At 44.9% G+C, this 27,504-nt stretch overlaps 2 protein-coding genes across 8 annotated transcripts in view; one reads left to right on the top strand and one right to left on the bottom strand.

Annotated features, from left to right (window-relative positions):
• LOC101144055 (IQ domain-containing protein F1) overlaps positions 1-27,504 on the top strand; it is a 143,757-nt gene that overhangs the window by 79,698 nt on the left and 36,555 nt on the right. The window lies entirely within an intron of this gene.
• LOC101141967 (IQ domain-containing protein F5) overlaps positions 1-27,504 on the bottom strand; it is a 52,450-nt gene that overhangs the window by 8,735 nt on the left and 16,211 nt on the right. For 3 of the 7 annotated variants that reach the window (XM_004034237.4, XM_063703839.1, XM_055382541.2), the window contains exons 1-3: positions 24,523-24,687; positions 24,172-24,273; positions 1,057-1,176 (exon numbers count right to left, since the gene is read on the bottom strand). In XM_004034237.4, the coding sequence (XP_004034285.2) occupies positions 1,057-1,176; positions 24,172-24,273; positions 24,523-24,540 (240 nt within the window). In that variant the 5' untranslated portion in view covers positions 24,541-24,687. Of the gene's footprint in view, positions 1-517; positions 762-1,056; positions 1,177-22,607; positions 23,050-23,771; positions 24,035-24,171; positions 24,274-24,522; positions 24,688-27,504 lie in introns of those variants that run through there. The other 4 variants (XM_055382542.2, XR_002005454.4, XM_019024880.4 and 1 more) reach the window with 4 other exon arrangements.

Genomic DNA, 27,504 nt, shown 5'->3' with positions numbered 1-27,504 from the left:
TCAGGAAACATTATCACAGGTCAGTCAGCCCCAGGGTGTGAGAGGAAGGGGCCTTGATCCTCTATGAGGAATGGCCCCTTCCTCTAAAGTTCATGAATGGGACAAGAGCTGGACCTAGGAGACCTGATAATTGTCCACCCTCCGCTACCCACAGGTTAATGGACCTGGTCACCTCACCTTGACCTCTGAGTCTCAATGTCCCCAACTGCAAAATGGAGGTACACTGCCTTGGCTACCTCACTTGAATTTCCATTGACCTTGTCAGCCAGTCTAGAGCAAGGACACTGTGTTCAAGAGGTTAAAGTGTTACCATGTTCCACCTGGGCTGGACCACCTACCTGACATCCATGACCCTTCCCTTCAGATCCTCCCACCGGCTGGCGTCCTTTGCTGGTCCTGCCCTCTTCTCCCCAACTCCAGCTCAAATCCACAACCTGCTCTCTCCTTCTGTCATGTCATAGTATTAAAACTTTCCCCATTCCACACAGTTTGGGATCTTTCTCATTTATTTCTCACTTTGACCTCTTTTGGCTTTCATACCTTAAACTTCAGTTACCATACACACACATACACACATGTGCACACAGACATGCACACACACAAATTTTAGACTTAGATTGATTTCCCTTTATTTGGCCATGCATTATCCAAACAGTGCTCATCACTCTACTATTGAACTTTGCATGATCTTGTCCCCACATTTCAGGGTTTATCTGCCCTGCAACCAAGTCTCCATGTCTCAGTCACCCACCTTTTTCAGGCTGTCAAGGAAATAGGAGAAGAAGATATCTCAGGATGAGTCAATTGCTGATCATCCCTGCTCTGTGTATGGCAATTATTTGTCCTGGTTGCTTGGGATATCTTTAGTTTATGATGCTTATTCCTGAGAAATAATAGCACCACCTTCCACAAATGTATCCTTGTTTGGGCTATAAATTCCATGATCATCCCAAGCTATGAGCCACAGAGAAGATAACCATCACTGCTGGGTGATGAGGGCCAGAGAAGTTGCATGTCAGGGGTCTCTCCCAAAATTAAGGGCCTGCTGTGACCTACCTTTGTTTGGGGTGGAAGAAGAGGTTCTTGTATCTTATTCCTTTCCTTCTTCAGTTTCTGTTTCATCAATATGTTTTCTTCATCATCATTCATTACACTGTTTTTCACCTGTCCAGGCTTCTGCAATCAAGTTAAAGAGGGGAGGTGTGGGTAGGTCGCTCTTTGTGGAACTCAGTGCCAAGTCCACCAAATCTTCAATCTCCTATCTTACCCAGAGACCCTAGACACAGGCTTGCATCTTGATTAACTGTGGGAATTCACCTTCCCCTGCCTGCAACTTTGGGTGAACTGGCTGTCTTTCACACCACAGTGAATGCCCATGATTTGGAGGTAGTTGGTTCAACCTCCTCAGATCTGCAATCCCCTAAATTGCCCATGGTTAGGGGCTAGATGACTCCATCATGCTTCTGTGTACTCCTCTAGCCACATATGTGACAGGAAGAGTGGAGGAGGGGAGAGTGATACTGATATAAGGGCACCTATGACTCTGGTTATACAGTCTGGTTGATAAAAACATAAAGTTGAGGCAACTTAAATCTCCATCAATAGAAAATTCAATCACATGGATTTCAAATCAGTCAAACAATAGAGCCAAATAAGAATGACAAAGAATGAGTTTGTAGCAAAATTCTTAATCAGGTGCTTCAGAAAAGAAAGTTTATGTATGGCTAAGAAGCACACAAAAAGATGCTCAACATCATTAGTTATGGGGAAAATAATAACGGGAACCCAAATGAGATACCCTTAGGCATCCTAGAGAATGGCTGAAAAATAAGGACAGCGCTAAATATTGGCAGGGACACAGAATGGCTAGATCTCTTATAGACTGCTGGTGGAAAGGTGTAAAACAGTAGAACCGCTTTTGAAAATGGTTTGGCACTTCCTAATGAAGTTCAACATGCATCTGCCCTATAACTCAGCAGTTCACTCCTAAAAGTTTGCAGATAAAAAATGAAAACACATGTCTACAAAATATATGTGCATAAATGTTCATAGCAGCTTTACTGAAATAAGTCAGAACTGGAAACAGCCCAAATGTCCACTAACAGGAGACTAGACAAAAAAATTAGTGATATATTCATATAATATAATAACGCACAGTAATAAAAATAATTACATTCATAAAGAGTATACTATGTGTGCATCTCAGAAACATTAAGCTAAATGAAAGAAGCTAGATGTCTAGACGCAGTGGCTCGTGCCTGTAATCCCAGCATTTTGGGAGGCCGAGGTGGGTGGATCACCTGAGGTCAGGAGTTCGAGACCAGCCTGACCAACATGGTGAAACCCCGTCTCTACTAAAAATACAAAAAATTAGCCTGGCATGATGGCAGGTGCCTGTAATCCGAGCTACTCAGGAGGCTGAGGCAGGAGAATCGCTTGAACCCAGGAGGCAGAGGTTGCAGTGAGCCAAGATTGTGCCATTGCACTCCAGCCTGGGCAACAGAGCATGACTCCATCTCAAAAAGAAAGAAAGAAGCTAGACATAAAGGAGTACCTACAAGATGATTCCGTTTATATAGAATTATAAAACAGACAAAGCTAATATACAGGTAAGATAAATAAGAATGGAGTTTACATTTAGTGTAGGGACACAAGGCATGTTGCTTGCAAACAGCACAAAGAAGGAGGAATGTGTTGTCTCTTGTTTTGAGTGGTAGTTTCTGGGGAATATAGGATTGCAAAAACTCATTAAGCTGACCACTTAATGAAACCACAAAGAATAGCTTTGTGCTGTCTGTACTGTAATGGAAGAGTACAAGTGAAACAAATGGAACTGAAGGATAATATGTTCCCTGTCATTTATAACACATGCATATAAATACCCATGATTTGGAGGTAGTGCATGTGTTATAAATGTTTTCTTGTAGTAGTTTCATAGTTTGAGGTCTTAGATTTAAGTTTTTAATCCATTTTGTTCTGAAATTAAAAGATGATATACCTAGAGATGGGTTTTGGTTTTTCTAACCATTCAATGTTATGTCTAACCATTCAATGTGTTGGGCACTGGCTTAGTCTTTTAGTTTAAAATTTCACACCATTTACCTCTGGGAAACTTTTTTGCATTAGTTTTTTGATAATTTCAATCCCTTAATTTTCTTAGTTTTCTACTTTTAGAAATCCTATTAGTTAGATCACAGCATGATCTTCTAATTTCCTAATAGTTTCTATTCTATCTTCCCTCTCTGTCTTTTTTTTCTACTTTCTGGAAGATTTTCTGTTTCTGAAAGGGTCTTTACCACCCTCTGAATAGTGTTTTCTTTTAGGGCACACTGCTCTTCCATCACTGATTTGTTATCATCTCCATGGGACTAACAATATTAGTTATAGTCATTAGTGCTTTTTTTTTTTTTAAAACAAAAACAAGAACATTTTCCCTTCTGTCCCCAATAACATTTATTTTAAGCCCCTTCCTTCTGTTTTAGATTTGGTCTCAATCTTTCATTTGAGAAACTTTTTACCAATGTTAGTGATCCTTGGTTGGCTCTCCATGTATCAGATTGGGACACTAATAATTCAGTGGGAGGCTCCGTGTCCATGGGTGGGGCTTCTTATCTGGGGCTATTCAGTATAGGGTGCTGAGGTAGAGTGCTGGGTTTGGTGTCGGTGAGGGGCCCCAAACATCTGTATTCATTAGTTTATTTCTTTGTAGCTTGTGGTAAGTTGCGCTGGTGGCCCTATATTTCTATCTTTTACTATGGAATTTTGTGATTTCTCCCTGTAAGGGGATGGGATATAACTTCCTGTGCCTTGGGTTTGGCTATGTGACTTGCTCTGGCCAATAGAATACTGTGGGAGGATGATATGCAAGTTCTGGGCTTGGCTTTCAGAGGTTTGCTCATTTACATTTGCCTCTTGCATTCTGCTATTACCAAGAGTAGAGCATACCCAGGGAGCCCCCCAGTAGGTGCAGGGTGGCAAACATGGAGCTGAGCTTCCCCAGTCAAGCCACGTTGGCTGCTTGCTTACTGTTGCCTGACGCTGAATCTTACAGTTGTTGGTTAGGCTGCATTAGTGCAGCAATCATTGACTGAATCCCCAGAGCCAGATTCCCAGAGAAGAATCCCAGAACCTTTGGTCAGAGAGTAGGAGAGCAAACCTCCCTGCAGGAAGCTAAGTTGGCACAGAGGGCTGGAGGCCTTTCTATGCAGCCTACACACTCTCCTGTGCTCCCTCTAGTTTTAGTATGGCGCTTCATCCCTCCCATTAGCTATGCTATGCCTGAATTCTGTTGACTCCAGATGCTCTCTGGTTCAACTTGTCCAGGAAATAAACTTGTGTTCTGCCAGAATGGGAAAGGAACTGTTGCCTGGCTGTATGCATGAAGAGGAGAATGAGGCGAACCCAATAAATTCTTTTTTTTTGAGATGGAGTTTCACTCTTGTTGCCCAGGCTGGGGTGCAATGGCGTGATCTCGGCTCACTGCAATCTCTGCCTCCTGGATTTAAGTGCTTCTCCTGCCTCAGCCTCCTGAGTAGCTGGGATTACAGTCATGCGCCACCACACCTGGCTAATTTTGTATTTTTAGTAGAGACGGGGTTTCTCCATGTTGGTCAGGTTGGTCTCGAACTCCCGGCCTTAGGTGATCTGACTATCTGCCTGCCTCGGCCTCCCAAAGTGCTGGGATTACAGGTATGAGCCACTGAGCCTGGCCACCCAACAAATTCTTAAGCAAATTTTTTTTTTTTTTTGAGACGGGCTCTCACTCTGTTGCCCAGACTGGAGTGCGGTGGTGAGATCTCAGCTCACTGCAACCTCCTCCTACCAGGCTCAAACGAGTCTCCTGCCTCAGCCTTCTGAGTAGCTGGGATTACAGGCATGCACCACTACTGCTGGCTATTTTTTTTTTTTTTAATATTTAGTAGAGATGGGGTTTCATCATGTTGGCCAGGCTGGTCTTGAACTCCTGACCTCAAATGATCCATCCACCTCGGCCTCCCAAAGTGCTGGGAATACAGGCATGAACCACAGCGCCCAGACTTAAGCAAATGTTTATATCCCACCTCAGGTCTTACTACCTTGTGCCTCAACTTCACACTAATTGCTTTGTAACACATTTTAATGTCAGTAAGCATGTTTCAACCCCTTTTCTCTTTTTTCCCAAATTGACTTAATTAATTGTGGACATTTGGTCTACGGTATTATTTTTTGCACTAATGTGTCAAGTTCCCATAAGTCATAAGAAGATTTCAATTAGAATCAGCTTTAATTTTGTTAGTGGAATATGATTTTAATAGATTACCTTGGAGATAACTGACAGCCTTACACTACTGACAATTTTTTGAATGACTATAGCATAGCTCTCCATTTATTCAGGTTTCCTTTTATGTCCTTCTAAGCTGTGGGCAAACTGGAACCAGAAATGTCAAAAATACGCCCTTAAAGAGAAGGAGTATGCATTTCCCCTCCTTTTTTTCCTGCTGCTATACTGTCAATGTAATTATTGAATTTGTAGCACTCATTTTTGGATTATTGATGACCTTGGGAATGGAGGCAGTACATAGCAGAGTAACACGTTAGAAGGGGCCAAGACTCCTCACCCTGTGGAGTGCCATACCAAGCCTGGACCACCTCTGCCAGACATACATGGGAAGTAGACACAATCTTCTCATTTATTGAAACCATTGTTCCTTTGATTATGCTAACATTCACAGTCACCTTCATTCAGATATAGCTATGCTCTACCCCAGTGGTTCTCAAAAGAGGAGGCCCCAGAACAGCAGCCACAGCATCACCTGGAAAATTGTTAGAAACACACATTCTGGGACCTTGATAACACTGAATGAGAAGTGCTAGGTGGGACCCAGTAATCTGCTTTCCCAAGCCTTCCACAGGACTGTGGTGTGTGCTGAAAGTTGGGATGTGCTGCTCTTACTGTTTCTCTCTTAGTTCCCATACCCACAATAGGCTCTCTCCACGGGGAGATTGTCCACTTTCTTTAGGAGACAGAGAGCAGAGGTTATCCTGGAAGTGAAGGCTACCATGCACTTGCTTTGTATAAGCAGAGGACAGGGCAAAAGAAGGGAAGGCCTTGACTGGCTCATCTATTCCTAATGGAGTTGTTTCATGAGTGGCTGATGAGTGCGCATGGCTCCCTGCTGCTGACTTGTTGAATTAGGCAAAGTATAAAATCCCAAATAAGGTTCATGGGTGACTAATACATGTTCCATTAACCCTCTAGCCATTCTGATTCTAGGTGTGAGCTGATTTATCCATTAAACCACAGCAGCTTCCCTTTCACTACTCTCCTCAGTATCAGAGGCATGTTATGGTCTTCTGTTTGTATTAGTTGAGAGATAATTCCATGTTTACTGTCAAGAACTCCTTAGGTACACTCTCTGTCGAGATTCTGATTCAAAAACCAGTGTTTGAAAACCACTTCCTCAAAAGTTGCTCACATAAAATTAAACTCTCCTTTAAGTGTTTAATAATCTGTTGAGGTGCCCTACTCTTTGGCTATCTGTCTTGGCAAACTGAGTTGAGTGAAAACTGGGGTTTCTTGACTCACTGTCCAAAGATTTCCTATAGTAGAGCTCATAATAGCTCAGGCATGGCTGTGTTAAAAGACAAACTTAGGACAAATTGTATTTAAAGTTCTAATTGGCTTTCTTTTGTGATTTCAGAATTGGGCACTACCTCATTCTATAAAATAGAAGAGTGTTAAGATGAGCTGAGCAGAGGTGTTGGCTTTATAGGCAGAAAAGGGCTGAAAACAGCAGAAACAGGAAACAAAATGGGGATAGTTGTTTGAAAGTTGCTTTCCTTATAGGGTTGAAACAGAGGGAACTTCTTTATCATGCTCACTTTGGTAAACTGCATTCCTTCTGACTGATTGCTGTAAATCTGGATTTTTTTGAAAACTGGCCCATTTCAGATTTCAGTCTGATTTCATACCACCTAGTATGAGTGACTCCATTCTGGTTTGGGCTAATGTGCTGGGACCTAGTGCAGGAAGCTAGTCCAAAGCAATGGCCTCCACATTGTTTAGCATTTTCCCCTTTTGTTCAGACTCTCGCCTACGTGAGAGTCTGACTAAAACTTAGGGCATCAGTGCTACTCTCAGGAGCCATCACTTTGGGTTTTTGGTCTCAACATGTCATTCATAGGTTACTGTGTCCTTGTTTTCATGGTTTCTTTGAGTTTTCATCATTCCAGATGGAGAGAGACCATTTAGCATTTGGCAGATGGCTGCATGTGAACATTTAAGACCTTTCGAGAGAGTGCAGCACACCAGGGACAGTACTATTATGACTATCAGGAGGATAATACCAAGTGTTTGGAGTATGCTCCAAGTATCAGGAGGATAATACCAAGTGTTTGGAGTATGTTTGGAAGCCAGGCTTCCCATGAGTCAAACCAACTAAAATTTAGTAGATAAAAAATAAGCCAGACCAGAAACCTACTACTTTTAACAAAGAAGGCTTCTCTTTAATGTTGTTTTGCAACTGAGTCTAACAGTTAATGTGCAACAAGAAGTGTTAGCAACTGCACAGTTACCTCTTTGATCAGCCGGTAGGTAGCCATTCCATAATCTAGAATCTCATGACTGTGCAAAATTAAAACAGGGAGTGAGAACAGGTGATTCTAGAAGTATGACTCTATAAAAAGGACCACCAGTACAGTCTGAACAGAGTCGTGGTAGGAATGCCTCTAAAGTTAGCCACTGTGTGGACTAAAGGATCTCTTAGGTCATGTAAAGATTTGGGTTTGGCGTAACAGATCTAAACTCAGCCAAATTATCCACAGAAGCTACTAATTGTGAAATTCTAATGACAGCAACATTCTGTCATGTGAAAGAGGTAAGCATAAGCAAGGAAAACATTAAACGGATGAGTCTCATGATGGGCCATCTTGTTCTGACTTCTTGAGAAAAGATACCCATAGCATGAAGTCATCAAATTCTTATTCTGCTTTGCAGTTTGAATGTCTCTGGGTATAACACTGGGTGTTTCAATGACCTGTCTGAGTGGTCCACACATCAGGCATGAGGGTTGTCCAAGTTGTCCAGCCTCAGCTTACAGGACTTCATGAGCAAAGCAGTTTCTGTCCTTAGTTGAAGAGTGTATTAGTCCATTCCCACACTGCTATAGAGAGCTATCTGTGACTGGGTAATTTATGAAGAAAAGAGGTTTAAGTGACTCACAGTTCCACAGGATCTACAGAAGGCATGGCTGGGGAGGCCTCAAGAAACTTACAATCATTGCGGAAGGGTGAAGTGTAAGCAAGTGCCTCTTTACATGACAGCCAGACAGAGAGCAAAGGGGGAAACACAACACACTTTTAAACAACCAGATTGCATGATAACTCATTCACTCTCATGAGAACAGCATGAGGAAAGCCTGCTTCCATGGTTCAATCACCTCCCACCAGGTCCCTCCACCAACACATGGGGATTACAATCCAACATGAGATTTAGGTGGGGGCACAGAGCCAAACCATATTATTCTTCCCCTAGGCCCTGCCAAATCTCATGTCCTTCTCATATTTCAAAACACAATCATGCCTTCCCAACATTCCCCCAAAGTCTTAAGTCATTCCAGCATTAACTCAATAATCCACAGTCCAAAGTTTCATCTGAGACAAGGTAAGTCTGTTCTGCCTATAAGCCTGTAAAATAAAAAACAAGTTTGTTACTTCCAAGATAACAGTGGAGGCACAGACATTGGGTAAATGCTCCTGTTCCAAATGGGAGAAATTGGCAAAAACAAAGGGGTTACAGGCCCTATAAAAGTCTGAAATCCAACTGGGCCGTCATTAAATCTTAAAGCCCCAAAATAATCGTTTTTGACTCTATGTCTCTATCCACGGCATGCTGATGCAAGGGATGGACTCCCAAGGCCTTGGGCAACTGTGTTCCTGTGGCTCTGCAGGGTACAGCCCCCCTTGGCTGCTTTCATGGCCTGACGTTGAGTGCCTGTGCCTTTTCCAGGTGAACAGTGCAAGCTGTCAGTGGATCTACCATTTTGGGGTCTGGAGGATGGTGGCCCTCTTCTCACAGCTCCACTAAGCAGTGCTCCAGTGGGGACTCTGTTTGGGGGCTCTGACCCCACATTTCCACCCTGCACTGCCCTAGTAGAAGTTCTCCATTAGAGCTCCACCCCTGCAGCAGACTTCTGCCAGGACATCCAGGCATTTCCATGCATCCTCTGAAATCTAGGCAGAGGCTCCAAAACCTCAACTCTTGCCTTCTGCACACTCGCAGGCCCAACACCACATGGAAGCCATCAAGGCTTTGGGTATGCCCCAACTGAAGCCATGGCCTGAGCTGTATCTTGGTCCCTTTTAATGATGGCTGGAGCTGGAGTGCCTGGGATGCAGGGTACCATGTCATGAGGCTACACAGACTAACTGGTCCCTGGGCCTTGCCAAAGAAACCATTTTTCCCTCCTAGATCTCCAGGCCTGTGATGGTAAGGGCTGCTATGAGTGTTTGTGAAATGCCCTTGAGGCATTTTCCCCATCGTCTTGGCTATTATATTCAGCTCCTCTTATGCGAATTCTGCAGCCTTGAATTCCTCACCAGAAAAATGGGTTTTTCTTTTCTACCACATGGTCAGGCTACAAACTTTCCAACTTTTATGCTCTGCTTCCCTTTTAAATATAAGTTGCAATTTCAGACCATCTCTTTCTTTATGCATATGAGCATACACATTTAGAAACAGCCAGGTAACCTCTTGAATGCTTTGCTGCTTAGAAATTTCTTATGCCAGATACCCTAAATCATCTCTCTAAGAACTATGAAGTTCATAGTTCTTCAGATATCTAGGGCAGGGGTAAAATGCTGCCAGTCTCTTTGCTAAAGGATAGCAAAAATGAGCTTTACTCCAGTTCCCAATAAGTTCCTCATCTCCAACTGAGACCACCTCAGTCTGGACTTCACTGTCCATACCACTATCAGCATTTTGGTCCCAACCATTCAACAAGTCTCTAGGAAGTTCCAAACTTTCCTGCATCTTCCTGTCTTCTTCTGAGCCCTCCCAAACTGTTCCAATCTCTGCTTATTACTCAGTTCCAGAGCTACTTCCACATTTTCAGGTATCTTTATAGCAGTACCCCACTCTTGGTACCAATCTTCTATATTAGCCTGGTCTCACACTGCTATAAAGAACTACCTGAGACTGGCTAATTTATTTTTTTTTAAAAGAGGTTTAATTGACTCACAGTTCCACAGGCATAACAGGAAGCATAACTGAGAGGCCTCAGGAAACTTACAATCTTGGCAGAAGGCAAAGGGGAAGCAAGCACCTTCTTCACAAGACAGCAGGAGAGAGAGAGAGCAAGAGGGGAAGTGCCACATACTTTTGAACCATTAGATTTTGTGAGAACTCTCTTACTAGCACAAAAACAGCATGGGGGAAATTTGCCCCCAGGATCCAATCACTTCCCACCAGGTTGCTCCCCCAACATTGGGAATTCCAATTCAAGATGAGATTTGGGTGGGGACACAGAGCCAAACCGTATCAGCCAGCTTGACCACATGTGATATTTGTCTTTCAAATTTTCCTTTTCACAAACCTTCTACAAATTTGTTATATCCATTTAGTTTGTCCTATACTCTTCCTCTTTCCATTTGTGGAATAACTAGTGACTCACTTTAGGACAAAAATTACTGTCTTTTTTTCTTACCTCTTACCTTATAACTTCCTTTATAAGACATCTTATTTTCCTCACATACAGAGCTGTTTCTTTTATTCTCTAGTTTTAGTTAGCACATATTAATTATAGTTTTAATCCCTAGTATTCTTAATTTTTGATGAAAACTAATAAGCCTTGTGAATTGTTTTATATCAGCATTCTGTAGATGAGCAGCATTTTCATGATTTCTAGAGACATGTTTCCTTGTAATATAATTTTTCATGTTTATTAACAGACCCAAATATATTTACCTTCTCTATACCACATAAAAACTGGATGCCAAAGTATATAAACTTTAAATTTATGTTCAGTAATTAATGTTTTAATATTTTAACTTTCTTAGAAATGACTCAGCCATTTAATAAATATTTATTACTTAATTTAACATTACTTTTAGATTTCAAGTTGCTAAAGATATTTTTGAAACTGCAAATTTTTATCCTGCTTACGTTTACCTAATTCACTCCTAGCAATTGTTCAAATTGCTCATTAAACAAAGCTAGCCATTGAAGGAGTTCATGAAATGCCACCCCAAAATATGCTGCTTTGGTATACTGATTACTTCAAGCTGAAGGCACTTGAAAAACAGCAAAATTCGAAAGGAGACTTTCTCTGAATTCCCCTTATCTGCCTAAAGACAGATCCTCCAAAAGGAACTCAATTATTTTCAATCCTCTCCCTGGGAAGATTAACTCCTATGACAGGAGTGGAGACTAAATGTCAACACCAAACTCAGACAAACTTTGTCACAAATCATCATCTATTCTTTTAAGGGCTCACTCGTCTTTAACAAAAATCATTTACTCTGAAGATATCTCTCTTCTTTACCCTATGAACATTTTACCCATGTTATAAATAAACTTTCAGTGCCACAAAAGAAATAGCACTCGAGCATAAATTTTCTCAGCAAGGCAATTTACTTCTATAGAAGGGTGCATCTCACGGATGGAGCAATGGTGACAGCACACCTGAACAAGGGAGGGGAAGGGGTTCTTATTCCTGATGCAGGTAGCCCCTACTGCTGTGTCATTCCCCTGTTGGCTAGGGTTGGACTGCAGTCTTAAGCTAATTCCAATGGACTATTTTAAAGAGAGCAGGGGTATGAGCTGGAGTGGCGAGGTGAGTAGTTTGATGGGGAGGACGGTTACAGAACAGGTGACTCAGGATGACTCAGGTCAGAGCAAGTGACCAGGGGTAACTCAGGACGGAGCAGGTGATAGAGGCTAGGAACGGGTTGTTTACTGAAACTAAGGGCAAGGAGATGAAGCAAACAAAGAAGTTAAACTTTAAAATGAAGAACAAAGAACAGAGGAGCTGAACATACTGATATGTTGGTTCTTTGGAGAGGATCTCAGAAGTCATTGTACTTAACAATTTACAGGCTAAAACCTTTGAAGAGGAATTTATTATATCCTACACCTACCCCAGCATGGGGTTGAATCAAAGAATCTTTGCCCTATTGTCAATTCTTTTTTTTTTTTTTTTTTTTTTTATTGATCATTCTTGGGTGTTTCTCGCAGAGGGGGATTTGGCAGGGTCACAGGACAATAGTGGAGGGAAGGTCAGCAGATAAACAAGTGAACAAAGTTCTCTGGTTTTCCTAGGCAGAGGACCCTGCGGCCTTCCGCAGTGTTTGTGTCCCTGGGTACTTGAGATTAGGGAGTGGTGATGACTCTTAACGAGCATGCTGCCTTCAAGCATCTGTTTAACAAAGCACATCTTGCACCGCCCTTAATCCATTCAACCCTGAGTGGATACAGCACATGTTTCAGAGAGCACAGGGTTGGGGGTAAGGTCACAGATCAACAGGATCCCAAGGCAGAAGAATTTTTCTTAGTACAGAACAAAATGAAAAGTCTCCCATGTCTACCTCTTTCTACACAGACACGGCAACCATCCGATTTCTCAATCTTTTCCCCACCTTTCCCCCCTTTCTATTCCACAAAACCGCCATTGTCTTCATGGCCCGTTCTCAATGAGCTGTTGGGTACACCTCCCAGATGGGGTGGTGGCCGGGCAGAGGGGCTCCTCACTTCCCAGTAGGGGCGGCTGGCCGGGCGGGGGGCTGACCCCCCACCTCCCTCCCAGACGGGGCGGCTGGCTGGGCAGAGGCGCCCCTCACTTCCCCGACGGGGCGGCTGGCCGGGCGGGGGGCTGACCCCCCCACCTCCCTCCCGGACGGGGCGGCTGGCTGGGCGGTGGGCTGTCCCCCCCACCTCCCTCCCGGACGGGGTGGCTGGCCGGGCAGAGGGGCTCCTCACTTCCCAGTAGGGGCGGCTGGGCAGAGGCGCCCCTCACCTCCCTGACGGGGTGGCTGGCCGGGCGGGGGGCTGACCCCCCCACCTCCCTCCCGGACGGGGCGGCTGGCTGGGCGGTGGGCTGTCCCCCCCACCTCCCTCCCGGACGGGGTGGCTGGCCGGGCAGAGGGGCTCCTCACTTCCCAGTAGGGGCGGCTGGGCAGAGGCGCCCCTCACCTCCCTGACGGGGTGGCTGGCCGGGCGGGGGGCTGACCCCCCCACCTCCCTCCCGGACGGGGCGGCTGGCCGGGCGGGGGGCTGACCCCCCCACCTCCCTCCCAGACGGGGTGGCTGGCTGGGCAGAGGCGCCCCTCACTTCCCCGACGGGGCGGCTGGCCGGGCGGGGGGCTGACCCCCCCACCTCCCTCCCGGACGGGGCGGCTGGCTGGGCGGTGGGCTGTCCCCCCCACCTCCCTCCCGGACGGGGTGGCTGGCCGGGCAGAGGGGCTCCTCACTTCCCAGTAGGGGCGGCTGGGCAGAGGCGCCCCTCACCTCCCGGACAGGGCGGCTGGCTGGGTGGGGGGCTGACCCCCCCACCTCCCTCCTGGACGGGGTGGCTGGCCGGGTGGGGGGCTGACCCCCCCACCTCCCTCCTGGACGGGGCGGCTGGCCGGGCGGGGGGCTGACCCCCCCACCTCCCTCCCGGACGGAGCAGCTGGCCGGGCAGAGGGACTCCTCACTTCCCAGTAGGGGCGGCCGGGCAGAGGCGCCCCTCACCTCCCGGACAGGGCAGCTGGCCGGGCGGGGGGCTGACCCTCCCACCTCCCTCCCGGACAGGGCGGCTGGCCGGGCGGGGGGCTGACCCCCCCACCTCCCTCCCGGACGAGGTGGCTGCCGGGTGGAGACGCTCCTCACTTCCCAGACGGGGTGGTTGCTGGGCAGAGGGGCTCCTCACTTCTCAGACGGGGTGGTTGCCAGGCAGAGGGTCTCCTCACTTCTCAGACAGGGCGGCCGGGCAGAGACGCTCCTCACATCCCGGAAGGGGCGGCAGGGCAGAGGTGCTCCCCACATCTCAGACGATGGGCGGCCGGGCAGAGACGCTTCTCACTTCCCAGATGTGATGGCAGCCGGGAAGACGTGCTCCTTACTTCCTAGATGGGATGGCGGCCGGGCAGAGACGCTCCTCACTTTCCAGACTGGGCAGCCAGGCAGAGGGGCTCCTCACATCCCAGACGATGGGCGGCCAGGCGGAGACGCTCCTCACTTCCCAGATGGGGTGGCGGCCGGGCAGAGGCTGCAATCTTGGCACTTTGGGAGGCCAAGGCAGGCGGCTGGGAGGTGGTTGTAGGGAGCCGAGATCATGCCACTGCACTCCAGCCTGGGCGCCATTGAGCACTGAGTTAACGAGACTCCGTCTGCAAACCCGGCACCTCGGGAGGCCGAGGCTGGCAGATCACTCGCGGTTAGGAGCTGGAGACCAGCCCGGCCGACACCGCGAAACCCCGTCTCCACCAAAAAAATACGAAAACCAGTCAGGCGTGGCGGCGCGCGCCTGCAATCGCAGGCACTGGGCAGGCTGAGGCAGGAGAATCAGGCAGGGAGGTTGCAGTGAGCTGAGATGGCAGCAGTACTGTCCAGCTTCGGCTCGGCATCAGAGGGAGACCGTGGAAAGAGAGGGAGAGGGAGACCGTGGGGAGAGGGAGAGGGAGAGGGAGAGGGAGAGGGAGAGGGAGAGGGAGAGGGAGAGGGAGAGGGAGAGGGAGAGGGAGAGGGAGAGGGAGAGGGAGAGGGAGAGGGAGAGGGAGAGGGAGAGGGAGAGGGAGAGGGAGAGGGAGAGGGAGAGGGAGAGGGAGAGGGAGAGGGAGAGGGAGAGGGAGAGGGAGAGGGAGAGGGAGAGGGAGAGGGAGAGGGAGAGGGAGAGGGAGAGCCAGAGCCCTATTGTCAATTCTTATCTTGAGTTACCTATCTGGTCATTGCCCTAAGCATGTCAGATCAGATTTCTCATTGTAATCTTTGACTTCTGGTTTTAAAATTTTTCCAAACTGGAATGAGTAGAGCGGACTGAATTGGGGTTCTGTAATGTTAGGGGACCAACAGAGAGTCCCTCTGGCCCATAAAATCTCTGGTATATTAAACCTTCATTTTAACTTTATCAATGTTCATTTTATTTATTCCATTTTTAATAATCATTTAAAGTTTTTCTACCATAAACTTGCATTTTCATAGGGCTGACCCTTAGGTAAAACAAGGAAGAAAACTTACATACCAAAGTCACAAAACTTAGATCTCAAGCTTAAATACTATTATTTGCCAAGACAAGGAATGGTATAGGTAGAAAGTTCAGTTAAAACAAGGCAGTCAGCAAAGGTGAGGCTTGTTATGTAGATTTATGCCAAGGCTTTCTCTCATTACAAAAATTTTTAGTAATTTTCCTTTATAGGTATAAATTTTTACAAGAGTTTCATTTTTGCATATAAAATTTTTATTTGTATAAATTTATGGAGTACAAGTATAATTTTACTACATGCATAGATTGCATAGTGGTGATGTCAGGGCTTTTAGGCTATCCATCACCTGAATAATGTACATTACACCTATTAAGTAATTTGTATTATGTTTATTATTTTTATTTCATTATTTACATTTTTTTATTTCTTCAAAAAAAAAAAAAAGAAATGGGATACATGTGCAGAACGTGCAGGTTTGTTACATAGGTATATGTGTGCCATACTGGTTTGCTGGACCTATTGACCCATCCTCTAAGTTCACTCCCCTCAACCCCCATCCTCAACAGGCCATGGTGTGTGTTGTTTCTCTCTCTGTGTCCATGTATTCTCTATGTTCAGCTCCCACTTATGAGTGAGAACATGCTGTGTTTGGTTTTCTATTCCTGTGTTAGTTTCTATTCCTGTGTTAGTTCCTGAGGATGATGGCTTCCAGCTATTCAGTAATTTTTCATCATACACCTCCTTCCACTCTCTCACCCTCTGTCTATCATTCTACACTCTACATCTATGTGTACCTTTTGTTTAGCTCTCACTTATAAGCAAGAACATGCAGTATTTGTCTTTCTGTTTCTGACTTGTTTTACTAACTCACCTCCAGTTCCATCCATCTTTCTACAAAAGACATGATTTCATTCTTTTTTAGGGCTGAATAGTATTCTATTGCATATATAAACATGTTTTTTAATCCAATCATCTGTGGATAGACACTTAGGTTGATTCCCTATCTTTGCTATTGTGAATAGTGCTACAATAGAGATAGAAGAACAGGTATCTTTTTGATATTAATGATTTCTTTTTCTTTGAGTAGATACCAGTAGCGGGATTGCTGAATCAAATGATAGTTCTATTTTTAGTTGTTTGAGAAATCGCCATACTGTTTTCCATAGAGGTTGTGCTAATTTACATCCCCACCAACAGGGTATAAGAGTTCACTTTTCCGTACATCCTCATCAACATTTGTTATTTTTTGTTATTTTTTTTATATAATAGTCATTCTGACGTGTAAGACGGTATCTCATTGTGGTTTTAATGTGCATTTGTCTGATGATTAGTGATATTGAGCATTTTTTCATATGCCTATTGGCCATTTGTATGCCATCTTTAAAAAAAATGTCAGCCGGGCACAGTGGCTCATGCCTGTAATCCCAGCACTTTGGGAGGCGGAGACAGGCAGATCACGAGGTCAGGAGATCGAGGCCATCCTGGCTAACACTGTGAAACCCCGTCTCTACTAAAAATACAAAAAATTAGCCGGGCGTGGTGGCAGGCGTCTGTAGTCCCAGCTACTTGGGAGGCTGAGGCAGGAGAATAGCATGAACCCAGGAGGTGGAGCTTTCAGTGAGCCGAGATCACGCCACTGCACTCCAGCCTGGGCGACAGAGCAAGACTCCATCTCAAAAAAAAAAAAAAAGTCTATTCATGTCCTTTGCCCACTTTTTAATGGGATTATTTGGGTTGTTTGTTGTGAGTTATTGAGTTCCTTGTTTCAAAATAACTAGCTGGGCCAGGTATGATGGCTGACATCTGTAATCCCAGCACTTTGGGAGGCTGAGGCAGGAGGATCGCTTGAATCCAGGAGTTCAAGACTGGCTGGGCAACGTAGTGAGATACCATTGCTACAAAAAATAAAAAAATTAGCTGTGCTTGGTGGCACACACCTATAGTCCCAGTGACTCATGAGGTTGATGTGAGAGGATCACTTGAGCCCAGGAGGTCAAGGCTGTAGTGAGCCATGATCATGCCACTGCACTCCAGCCTGGGTGACAGAGCAAGACCCTGTCTCTAAAAAAAATTTTTTTTTTTGAAATAAAAATAACCAACTCAATGCCAGAAAAGAATGCATTGGAGACTAATTTAGATAGCTAGCTTTTTAATTTAGCTTCTGTTTCTTAACTAGATTACTAAGTACAGGGCAAAGCCCATTAGTAATAGAGCAGACAAAGCATTTCTTCTCCTTGTCCTTCTCCTTCTCCTTGTCCTTCTCCTTCTCCTTCTCCTTCCTCTTCCTCCTCCTCCTCCTACTTCTCCTCCTCCTCCCTTCTTCTTCTCCTTCTTCTTTTTCTTCTTTTGAGACAGGGTCTCACTCTGTCACCCAGGCTGGAGTGCAGTGGCACGATCTCAGCTCACTGCAACTTCCGCCTCCAGGGCTCAAGCAATCCTCCCACCTCAGCCTCCTAAGCAGCTGGGACTACAGACACACACCACCATGCCCAACTAATTTTTGTATTTTTTTTTTTAGAGAGACAGGGTTTCACCATGTTGCCTAGACTGGTCTCAGACTCCTGGGTTCAAGTTAACTGCCCGCCTCAGCCTCCCAAAGTGTTGGGATTACAGGCGTGAGCCACTGTGCCCAGCCCAGACAAAGCATTTTCTATGTCTGGACTCATCACAGATAACTATAAACTCAAGAATCTTGTCAGGGCATATTGGTGGTTAAAGAAGCATACATGGTGACCTGAGGGTTTAACTCTTATAAATATTTTTTTCTAGCTTTCTTTTCATCTTTGAGGTGGGATGGTAACTAATTGAAAAGGTTAGCAGATTCCAATTTTCTTATCAATTAGTTACTTAAGCTTTTCCTTTTCCTTTGGTAAGGAGTCTTTTTAAAAAGGCAATTAAAAAAATCTTTTTGGAAGCTTCTGCACATAATTAAAATAGACATCCCTGGTGGGCCTAATTTGGGAGCCCTTATTTTTAAATGCACTTCTTAGATGAACAGTCTTTTTTATCTAGAACATTCTACAAATGGCCATAATTCCAAATTATTTTTAATAAGATTTCATTGCTTCTGTAAGTATAATCATGCATCGTTTAATGATGGGAATACATTCTAAACCATCACTAGGTGATTTCCTCATTGTGCGAACACCATAGAGTGTACTTACACAAACCTATAGCCTACACCTATGCTGTAGGATACAGCTTATATCCCCTAGGCTACAAACCTATATAGCCTGTTACCATACTGAATACTGTAGGCAATTATAACACAATGATAGGTATTTGTGTATCTAAACATAGAAAAGGTACAGTAAAAATATGGTATAAAAGATTTTAAATGGTAGAACTGTACAGGGCACTAACCATAAATGGAGGTTGCGGGATTCAAAGTTGTTCTAGGTCAGTGAATTAGTGAGTGGTGAGTGTATGTGAAGGCCTAAGACATTATCATATACTGCTATAGATGATGTTAACATTGTACATGTGGACTAGACTGAATTTATTTTAAAATTTTCTTTATTCAATAATAAATTGACCTTAGCTTAATGTAACATTTTTACTTTAAAACATATTAATTTTTTAAACTTTTTGACCCATAATAACACAGCTTAGAACATAAACATACTATATAGCTGTACAAAAATATATTCTTTATATACTTATCCTATTAGCTTTTTTCTATTAAAAATTTTTTTTGTACTTTTAAAACTTTTTTGCTGAATATTACGGAACAAACATACATTAGCCTAGGCCTACACAAGTTCAGGATCATCCATATCACTGTCTTCCACCTCCACATCTTGTCCTTCTGGAACATCCTTAGGTCAAAAACACGCATGGAGCTGTCATCTCCTAAGATTACAATGCCTTCTTTTGGAAGGACCTGCCTGAAGGACCTGCCTGAGGCTGTTTTACAGTTAATTTTTTTCTAATAAGTAGGAGTACACTCTAAAATAATGATAAAAGGTATAGTAAAGGTTGGCACCGTGGCTTACGCCTGTAATCCCAGCACTTTGGGAGGCTGAGTTGAGTGGATGGCTTGAGCTCGGGAGTTTGAGAGCAGCCTGGACAACGTGGCAAAACCTCATCTCATCTCTACAAAAAATACAAAAATTAGCTGGGTGTGGCAGTGCACACATGTAGTCCTAGCTACTTGACGGACTGAGGCAGGAGGATTGCTTGAGCCTGGAAGTTCGAGGCTGCAGGGAGCCATGATTATGCCCCTATATTCCAGCCTGGGTGACAGAATAAGACCCTGTCTCAAAAAAAAAAAAAAAAAGTAAATACATAAACCAGTCATATAGTTGTTTATTGTCATTATCAAGTATTATGTACTGTTCATAACTATATATGCTATACTTTTATACAATTGGCAGTGCAGCAGGTTTACACCAGCATCAACACAAACACATGAGCCATACATTGTGCTATGATGTAACAATGGCCACATCACCAGGCAATAGGAACTTTTCAGCTCCATTTTAATTTTAAGGGACTGCAATCATATCTACAGTCCATCATTGACCAAAATATTAGGTAACACATGGCTGATATGCAGCTTCTGGAGCCACAATACTTTTTTTTTTTTTTTTTGAGACGGAGTCTCGCTCTGGAGGGCAGAGCGAGTGCAGTGGTGCCATCTCGGCTCACTGCGAGCTCCGCCTCCTGGGTTCACGCCATTCTCCTGCCTCTGCCTCTCGAGTAGCTGGGACTACAGGTGCCCGCCACCACACCTGGCTAATTTTTTATATTTTTAGTAGAGACGGGGTTTCACTGTGTCAGCCAGGATGGTCTCGATCTCCTGACCTCATGATCCTCCCGCCTCGGCCTCCCAAAGTGCTGGGATTACAGGCGTGAGCCACCGCACCCGGCCTGGAGTCACAATACTTTTAAATGTAAAAGGCAGGCAGAGCCAAAATGTGGAGTACTCAGTTCTTTAGAAGTTAAGGATCTCATTTTTACATGAAATCTTGGGTCTCACAGCCGAAATAAAAGTCTAAGAGGTGAACACCAAGGGGTTGGGTCATGAGATGTTTCTAAAGTGTTCCTCATTGCACAGAAATTTTCTTGAGGCTGGTGCATGACCAAGTGTCAAAATAACACATTTCATGACCCAGCTTATTCTTTCTCTGGAGACTTTTTAGGTGTTGGGGCCCACTTACCAGCTTTTAGATGCCTGACTCATGCTCACCAGTCAAGTTGTGCCTTGGGTCTGAGATCCCCGTAACCAACTTCCCTTATTTTAGCAGGCAAGAAAAAAATAGAAGAAACAGGAGAAAACCCAAATCTTTGCAAATTCTGAAAGCCAGAGTTATATTCCTCATGCAGTAACAGCCACTTACTGCAGTCACCTTCAATTATCTCTAAAATCCCAGGGAGGTCATGTGCCCTCTCATGGCAGCAACTAACCCTTGACATCCCAAGGTCATGCACTCTCTCCCAGCACAAAGCAACCTCAATTAAAAGCAAAAAAAAAAAAAAAAGAAAACAAACAAACAAAAAACAACAAAAACAGGCGTTGGGACTCACTGCAAAGACAGCAGAGTCAGAACCCAAGAGGAACTTTACTTACAATCCTTGGGGCTCCATGAGGAAGACAGGGGACCTCAGAAAGCTTCAGCGGGGCCTCCCCTGTGTTCCTCAGGCATCTCAGGGTCATCAGAAGTCTCCCCTCAGTCCCTTCAGAGGTTGCCAGAAACCATCAAAAGACAAAATTGCAACAAACTTAAATATGTAATTGGCTTTTATTTGCGATTCTAGAATCAGGCAACACTTTCTTTATGAAAAAAGTGAGTGTTCCCATGAGCTGAGAAAAGGGCATTGGTGCTCATCAACGATAGACTGGATAAAGATAATGTGGTACATATACACCATAAAATACTATGCAGCCATAAGAAGAAATGAGATCATGTTCTTTGCAGGGACATGGATGGAGCTGGAAGCCATTGTCCTCAGCAAACTAACGCAGGAACAGAAAACCAAACACCACATGTTCTCACTTACAAGTGGGAGCTGAACAATGAGAACACATGGACACGGGGAAGGGAACAACACACACCGGGGGCTGTGGGGAAGGGCGGTGGGGAGAGAGAGCATCAGGATAACTAGCTAATGCATGCGGGGCTTAACACCTAGGTGATAGGTTGATAGGTGCAGCAAACTACCACGGTACACGTTTACCTATGTAACAAACCTGCACGTCCTGCACAGGTGTCTCAGAACTTAAAATAAAATTAATTTTTTAAAAAAGATGAAGAGCTTAGGACTGGCCAGTTTGAATAATCTGTTGAGTTCTAAATGATAGAGGTGGTCCGTAGTTGCCTGTTACCTGCTCGGGGATAATTAAGGCAGGAGAATGTTGCCTCCTGGAATGTAAGGGCCAGAGTCAGGAGGTCTGGCTCTGGACTGGGTAGTTTGCACATCTATTTAGATCTATGTACAGTTTGAATAACCCTAAATCTGAAAATTCAAACCTCAAATGCTGCAAAATCCAAAGTTCATTGAGTGCTGACATGAAGTTCAAAGGATGTGCTAATTGGAGCATTCTGAGTTCAGATTTTCAGATTAGGGATGCTGCATCAGTACATACAATGCAAATATTCCCAAATCCCCCAAAATCAAAAATCAGCAACACTTTGAACCCCAGCATTTCAGATAAGAGATGCTTGACCTGTCCATATACATATAAATAGAGAATCACTGTGTGCCAGGCCCTGTTCTAGGTCCTGGACGCAGCTCTGATCCCAGAGTCCTACTCTCCTGGAGGCCACACTCTAGAGGGGAAAAGAAAATAAGCTAATAATCAGGTAAGACAACCTCAGGTAGTGATGAGGACTTTGAAAACAGGAAGGCAGACTGAGGAGCTGGAGAGGGCGCCTTTGCACAGAGACAAACCTGCATGGAGTGGGAGCTCCATCCAGAAGCTGACGGCCCTAGGAGAGCAGGCAGCAGGGCGATGTTCTCAGATGGGAACATGCTTGGGATAGTTGCTAAATAGCAGAGCAGCCAGGGAGGACATAAAGAGGATGAGATGGCCAGGGCCAGACTATGCAGGGTTATGTAGACCCAGAAAGAGCTTTTGAACTTGCTCTAAGTGTTAAGGGAAGACGCTGGAGGATTAAGAGCAAAGGATGGCACAGGCCTCCATACTGCATGGCCACAGGGGGCGCCATTACACACACCACAGCAGGAACCAGTCTTCCTGGAGCTGGCCTTCTTGGTGGCTCTGCAACCCCAGCTCCCTCACCTATGGCCGACACTGCTAATCTATTACAAGCCGTGCTCCTCCGGCATGGGGCTGTCACATCCTTCTCCCCACAGGACCCCACACAAGCCGGCTGACTCCTCAGAGCTGACCTGTGAGATGCCAGGTAACTGTCCGCATTTCCCTGACCCTTTGCTGAGACAAATACTTCTGGGAGTTTTTAAAATAGAGAACTAGAGGCACATAGTTGGAGCATCTGGTCAGTTCTTTATTGGGAAGAGGATGCAGTCTGTAATTCGGCAAATCTGTGATCCCAGGAAGATGTCAAGCTCAAGGCTCAGCTGGCTTGTTGTGAGCTCATAACTGCCATGGAAAAAGCCACGGGTATGGCAACTTCTCCAGCGCCAATAGACCTGGATGATGCGGACAGCACTGAGCAAACGACAGTAACGCCGGCGGACACGCCACATGCGGACCCAGGACTTCAGCCTGACTGCTGCCCATAGCTGCCGTGCGCAGAGCTCCAGTGCTGCCCGTCTCCTCTTTGCCTGCAGCCTTGCCAGCACCTGCCTCCACCAGCACTGAATGATCAAAGCTCTGAGGGTCACGTGCAGTAGTGTGCATTGCACCAGCGTGACCCGCCACCAAGACTGGATCTTTTTTGCTGCCAGTACCTTGTCAGTGGGGGGCTTCATTTGGAGAAGGAGGAGAGGTTGCAAGAAAAGAAAGAAAAGTCAGGACATTTTCCTCACAAACATCAGCCCCAGTGGGTGAGAGGAAGTGGCCGGGTACTCTACAATGGCCCTTTCCTGTAAAGTTCAGGAGCACTGGGCAGGGCAACACCTAACCCAGGAGACCAGGTTGTACCACCTCTGCCACCCACAGGCCAATGGACATGGCCACCTCACCTTCACCTCTGAATCTCAATGTTCCCATCTGCAAAATGGGGGTACACCTGCCCTAGCTACCTTGCCCAGGTTTTTGCAAACCTTGTTGGCCAGTCTAGAGTAAGGACACTGTGATGTAGGGCCAAAGTGTTAACACATTTCACCTAGGCCTGACCATCTCCTGAGACCCATGACCCATCCCTTCAGACCTCTCCCACCTGCCAGAGAAGTGTGTCCTTTGCTGGCCGTGCCCTCTTATTTCTAACTTCAAGTGAAATCCACAACCTGCTCTTTCCTGCTGTCACGTCATAGTAGTCAAAGTTTCCCTGCTCCACACAGTTTGGAGTCTTTTTCACATACTTCTTACTTTCACTTCTTTTAACACACTTTTTCTTGTTAAAACTTCTTTTAACTTCAGCTTACCTACACATAAGTGGACTCATGTGCACACTCCCCCACATCCCACCCAATTCAAGACTTGGGTTTCCCTTTATGGCCATGCATTCCCCAAACAGAGCCCTCACCATGCCATGCTCCAATGTTGCATGTCTGCTTTCCACTTTTCAGGGTTTCTCTTTCCTACATCCAAGTCTCCATGCCTCAGTCACCCACCTTTCCCAGACTCGTAAGGAAATGGGAGAAGAAGATAACCCAGGATGAGTCAATCTCTATTTATTGCAGCTTTGAATACAACAACTATGTCCTTGTTGGCCTGGGATATTCTTGGTTTATGGTGGTTGTTCCTGAGTAAGGATTAATAGCAACACCTTTCACTCACAAACGTTTCCTAGTTTGGACAAGAAATTCCATAATTAACCAATTCTATGAGCCACAGAGAAGACAACCACCACTACTCGGTGGCACAGGTCAGAGATGTTGCAGGTGTGGGGTCTCTTCCAACCTTGAGGGCCTGCTCTGACTTACCTTTGGCTTTGGAGGAGGAGGTATTTTCTCCCACTCCATTTGTTTCAACAGTGTGGTTTCATCAACATCTTCCATTATGCTTTGGCGAACATGGCCATCCTTCTGTAATCAGATTTTAAAGAGGTGAGGTGTGGATAGGTAGTTATTTGTAGAACTCAAGGCACTCTCCCTCACTGTGACTGAATCCCCTGTGTCTGTCTTGCCTGCAGGATACCCAGTTTTCAGCCAAGTTCACCACATCCTTAACCTCTTGGCTTTCCCAGAGACCCAGACACAGGGCTTGCATCCTGATTAACTGTGGGAATTCACCTCCCCCTGCCTGCATCTTTGAATTGACTGGTTGTCTCTTACAAAACATTGAATGCCCATGACTTGCAGGTAGTTGGTTCAATCCCTTCAAGTCTGCAATCCCCTTTAGTGCCCATGATTAGAGGCTAGAGGTCTCCATTATACTCAGGTCTGTACTTCTCTAGCCACCACTGTGGCAGGAAGTGTGAAGGAAGAGAGAGTGTAATGATGTCATAAGGGCACCTATGACTCTGGCATCAGAATGGCTTCCAACAGCTAAGTCTTTTCCAGCGAATATGTGGAACTCTTGTCCATTCTTTTTTGCAGACATGGCCACAATTTGACTACAAAAGCAAGCCACTGGAAATACTGGCTAATTAGCACAAAGAGATATATAGTTAATGCTTTCAATCTAATTGATAAAAACAAAAATTGAGACAACCTAAACCTCCATCAAATACAAAATTCAGTCACATGGATTTCAGTTCAATGAAACAATTGAGCCATATAAGGATGAGAAAGAATGAATTAGCAGCAAAATTCTCAAACAGATGCTTCAGAAAAGGAGATTTAGGAATAGCTAAGAAGCACATGAAAAGATGCCCAATATCAATAGTCATGAGGGAAATAAAAATGAGAACCAAAATGAGATACCCCTAGACACCCTAAAAAATGGCTAACATGAGAAATCTGACAGTACTAAATCCTGGCAGGGATTCAGAATGGGTAGATCTCTTATACACTGCTGATAAAAAGGTGTGAAACGCAGAACCACTTTGGAAAATGGTTTGGCACTTCCTAATGAAGTTCAACGTGCACCCGCCCTGTAACTCAGTAGTTTCAGTCCTAAAATTTGCAAATGAAAAATGAAAACACATTTTACAAAGACATGTGCATGGATATTCATAGCAGCTTTATTCAAACAGGTCAGAATTGGAAACAACCCAAATGTCCACCAACAGGTGACTAGACAAAAATTTCATGATATATTAGTATAATGGAGTAATAGTAACAAAAATGAATATATTCATACACAGAATAACATAGATGACTCTCAGAAACTTGATGCTAAATGAAAGAAGCTAGACTACCTACAGGTTCTTTTTTTTTTTCTTTTTGTTTTTTTTTGAGACGGAGTCTCGCTCTGTCACCCAGGCAGGAGTGCAATGGCGCTATCTCAGCTCATTGCAAGCTCCGCCTCCCGGGTTCACACCATTCTCTTGCCTCAGCTGCCCGAGTAGCTGGGACTACAGGCGCCCGCCACCACGCCCAGCTAATGTTTTGTATTTTTTAGTAGAGACGGGGTTTCGCCACGTTAGCCAGGATGGCCTTGATCTCCTGACCTCGTGATCCGCCCGCCTCGGCCTCCCAAAGTGCTGGGATTACAAGTGTGAGCCACTGAGCCCAGCCTACAGGTTCTTCCATTTATATAAAATTCTAAAACAGGTAAAACTAACAGGTAAAATGAACCACAATAGAAAATGAATCAGATGAATTCCTAGATATAGGGGTTTTGCCTGCAAACAGCACATGGAAACAAAGAGGAATGTGCTATATCTTGTTTTTGGTGGTGGTTACCAAGGAATATAGAATTGTGAAAATTCATCAAACCAAGCACTTAATGAAACCACAGAAAAGAACTTTGTTCTCTCTGTACTGACATGGAGCACAAGTGAAACAAATTGAGGTGATGGACAAATACTTATGAGCATATCATAAAAGTACTATGAAAACAAGGGAATTAGGAAGACACACACAACCAAAATTTATCAATGATTATATTTGATGAAGCTAGTAGAATTGGAGGGACAGGGCACACTCCCTCACTGTGGCTGAATCCCCTGTGTCTGTCCTGTCTGCAGGGCACCCAGTTATCAGCCTCCTGGGAGAGCAGGACATACACTGAGGATATCTTTGAGGCCCCAGCTAGGGTACAAATGTCTTTGACTGCTCTCCTGTTGCAGTCAGAAGATGAGTCAGCACAGCCACTGCAGAAGCCGGCACCATCTCTGCCTGATCCCGACCACTGAAAAGCCACCTGGTGCCGCAGGTCAATGCTCAGCAGAAGGTCCTCTGGCCACAGCCTGAGGGGTCAGCATCAGACCCTGGTCCCCCTCACAGTTTCTGCCCAGGGGTCACTAGAGTACATTTGAAATGTTTAGGATGAGTACTGGGGAGGCTGCCGTGGAGCCCTGGGGGGAATGTAGGGAAGAGGAGGAGGGCAGTTAAGGCTGGGGGTGGATATCAGGGTGAAGATAGTAGGACGAGGGGCGTGGAAAAACACGTGCTAGGTGGAGGGCAGGGTAAGTGGTGAGAAGAACTTGTGGGACCGGGAAGGTGCAGAAAGGATTTTTTGATGAAGCAATTGGAGAATATCCACAGGACAAGACTTGCATCTCTGAGAGTCTTTCTTTGGATCATGACCTAGTGATTTTTCTTTTTTTTACTGTATTGTTTGTTTTGAATTTCTTCAAACAGAAACTTAAAATGTATATTGATCAGCTTTTCTAGTTACCTTCAGCAAAAGGACCATTCCAGCTCCTTAGCACATCATTACTAGAAGCAGGAGTCCCTCCATGCTGTATCCTTACCCACTCCTTTATTTTCAAATTCCCATCTCCTTCTGTGCACAAAATACATGTGTTTCTCTTTTGATCCAGCAAGAAAGTCTCTGTATTTTGATAGACACTACTACACATTCGCAGTTATTTTCATTTCTAATATGCTTTGACTTATTGCCATATTGCTTCGTAATTTCCAGCTGTCGATTTTTTTTTCATTTTCACTTTTGTTGTCTTTTGTTGAATTGGTAGTGAATTGTTTGGATTTTTATTCTTTTTTCACTATAGAAGTTGAGGCAGACTGCACTTGCCTAGCCAGTATCCATTTTCCTCATTTTCCTAACTAATGGACCCATGAATATTTGGAGTAGCAATATCTCCAGCCTGGTAGCACCTCCAGGGATTTGCCATGCAGAATTCCAGGCACAACCACCTTACAAAGCAAGACATGCAAGAGTAGGCATGGCTCCCACCAGTGATGGCA

Source organism: Gorilla gorilla, chromosome 2, assembly GCF_029281585.2.
Source record: "Gorilla gorilla gorilla isolate KB3781 chromosome 2, NHGRI_mGorGor1-v2.1_pri, whole genome shotgun sequence".
Taxonomy (NCBI): Eukaryota; Metazoa; Chordata; class Mammalia; order Primates; family Hominidae; genus Gorilla; species Gorilla gorilla.
The sequence above is the reverse complement of the archived record's forward strand: the minus strand, read 5'-3'. Positions and strand labels throughout refer to the sequence as shown.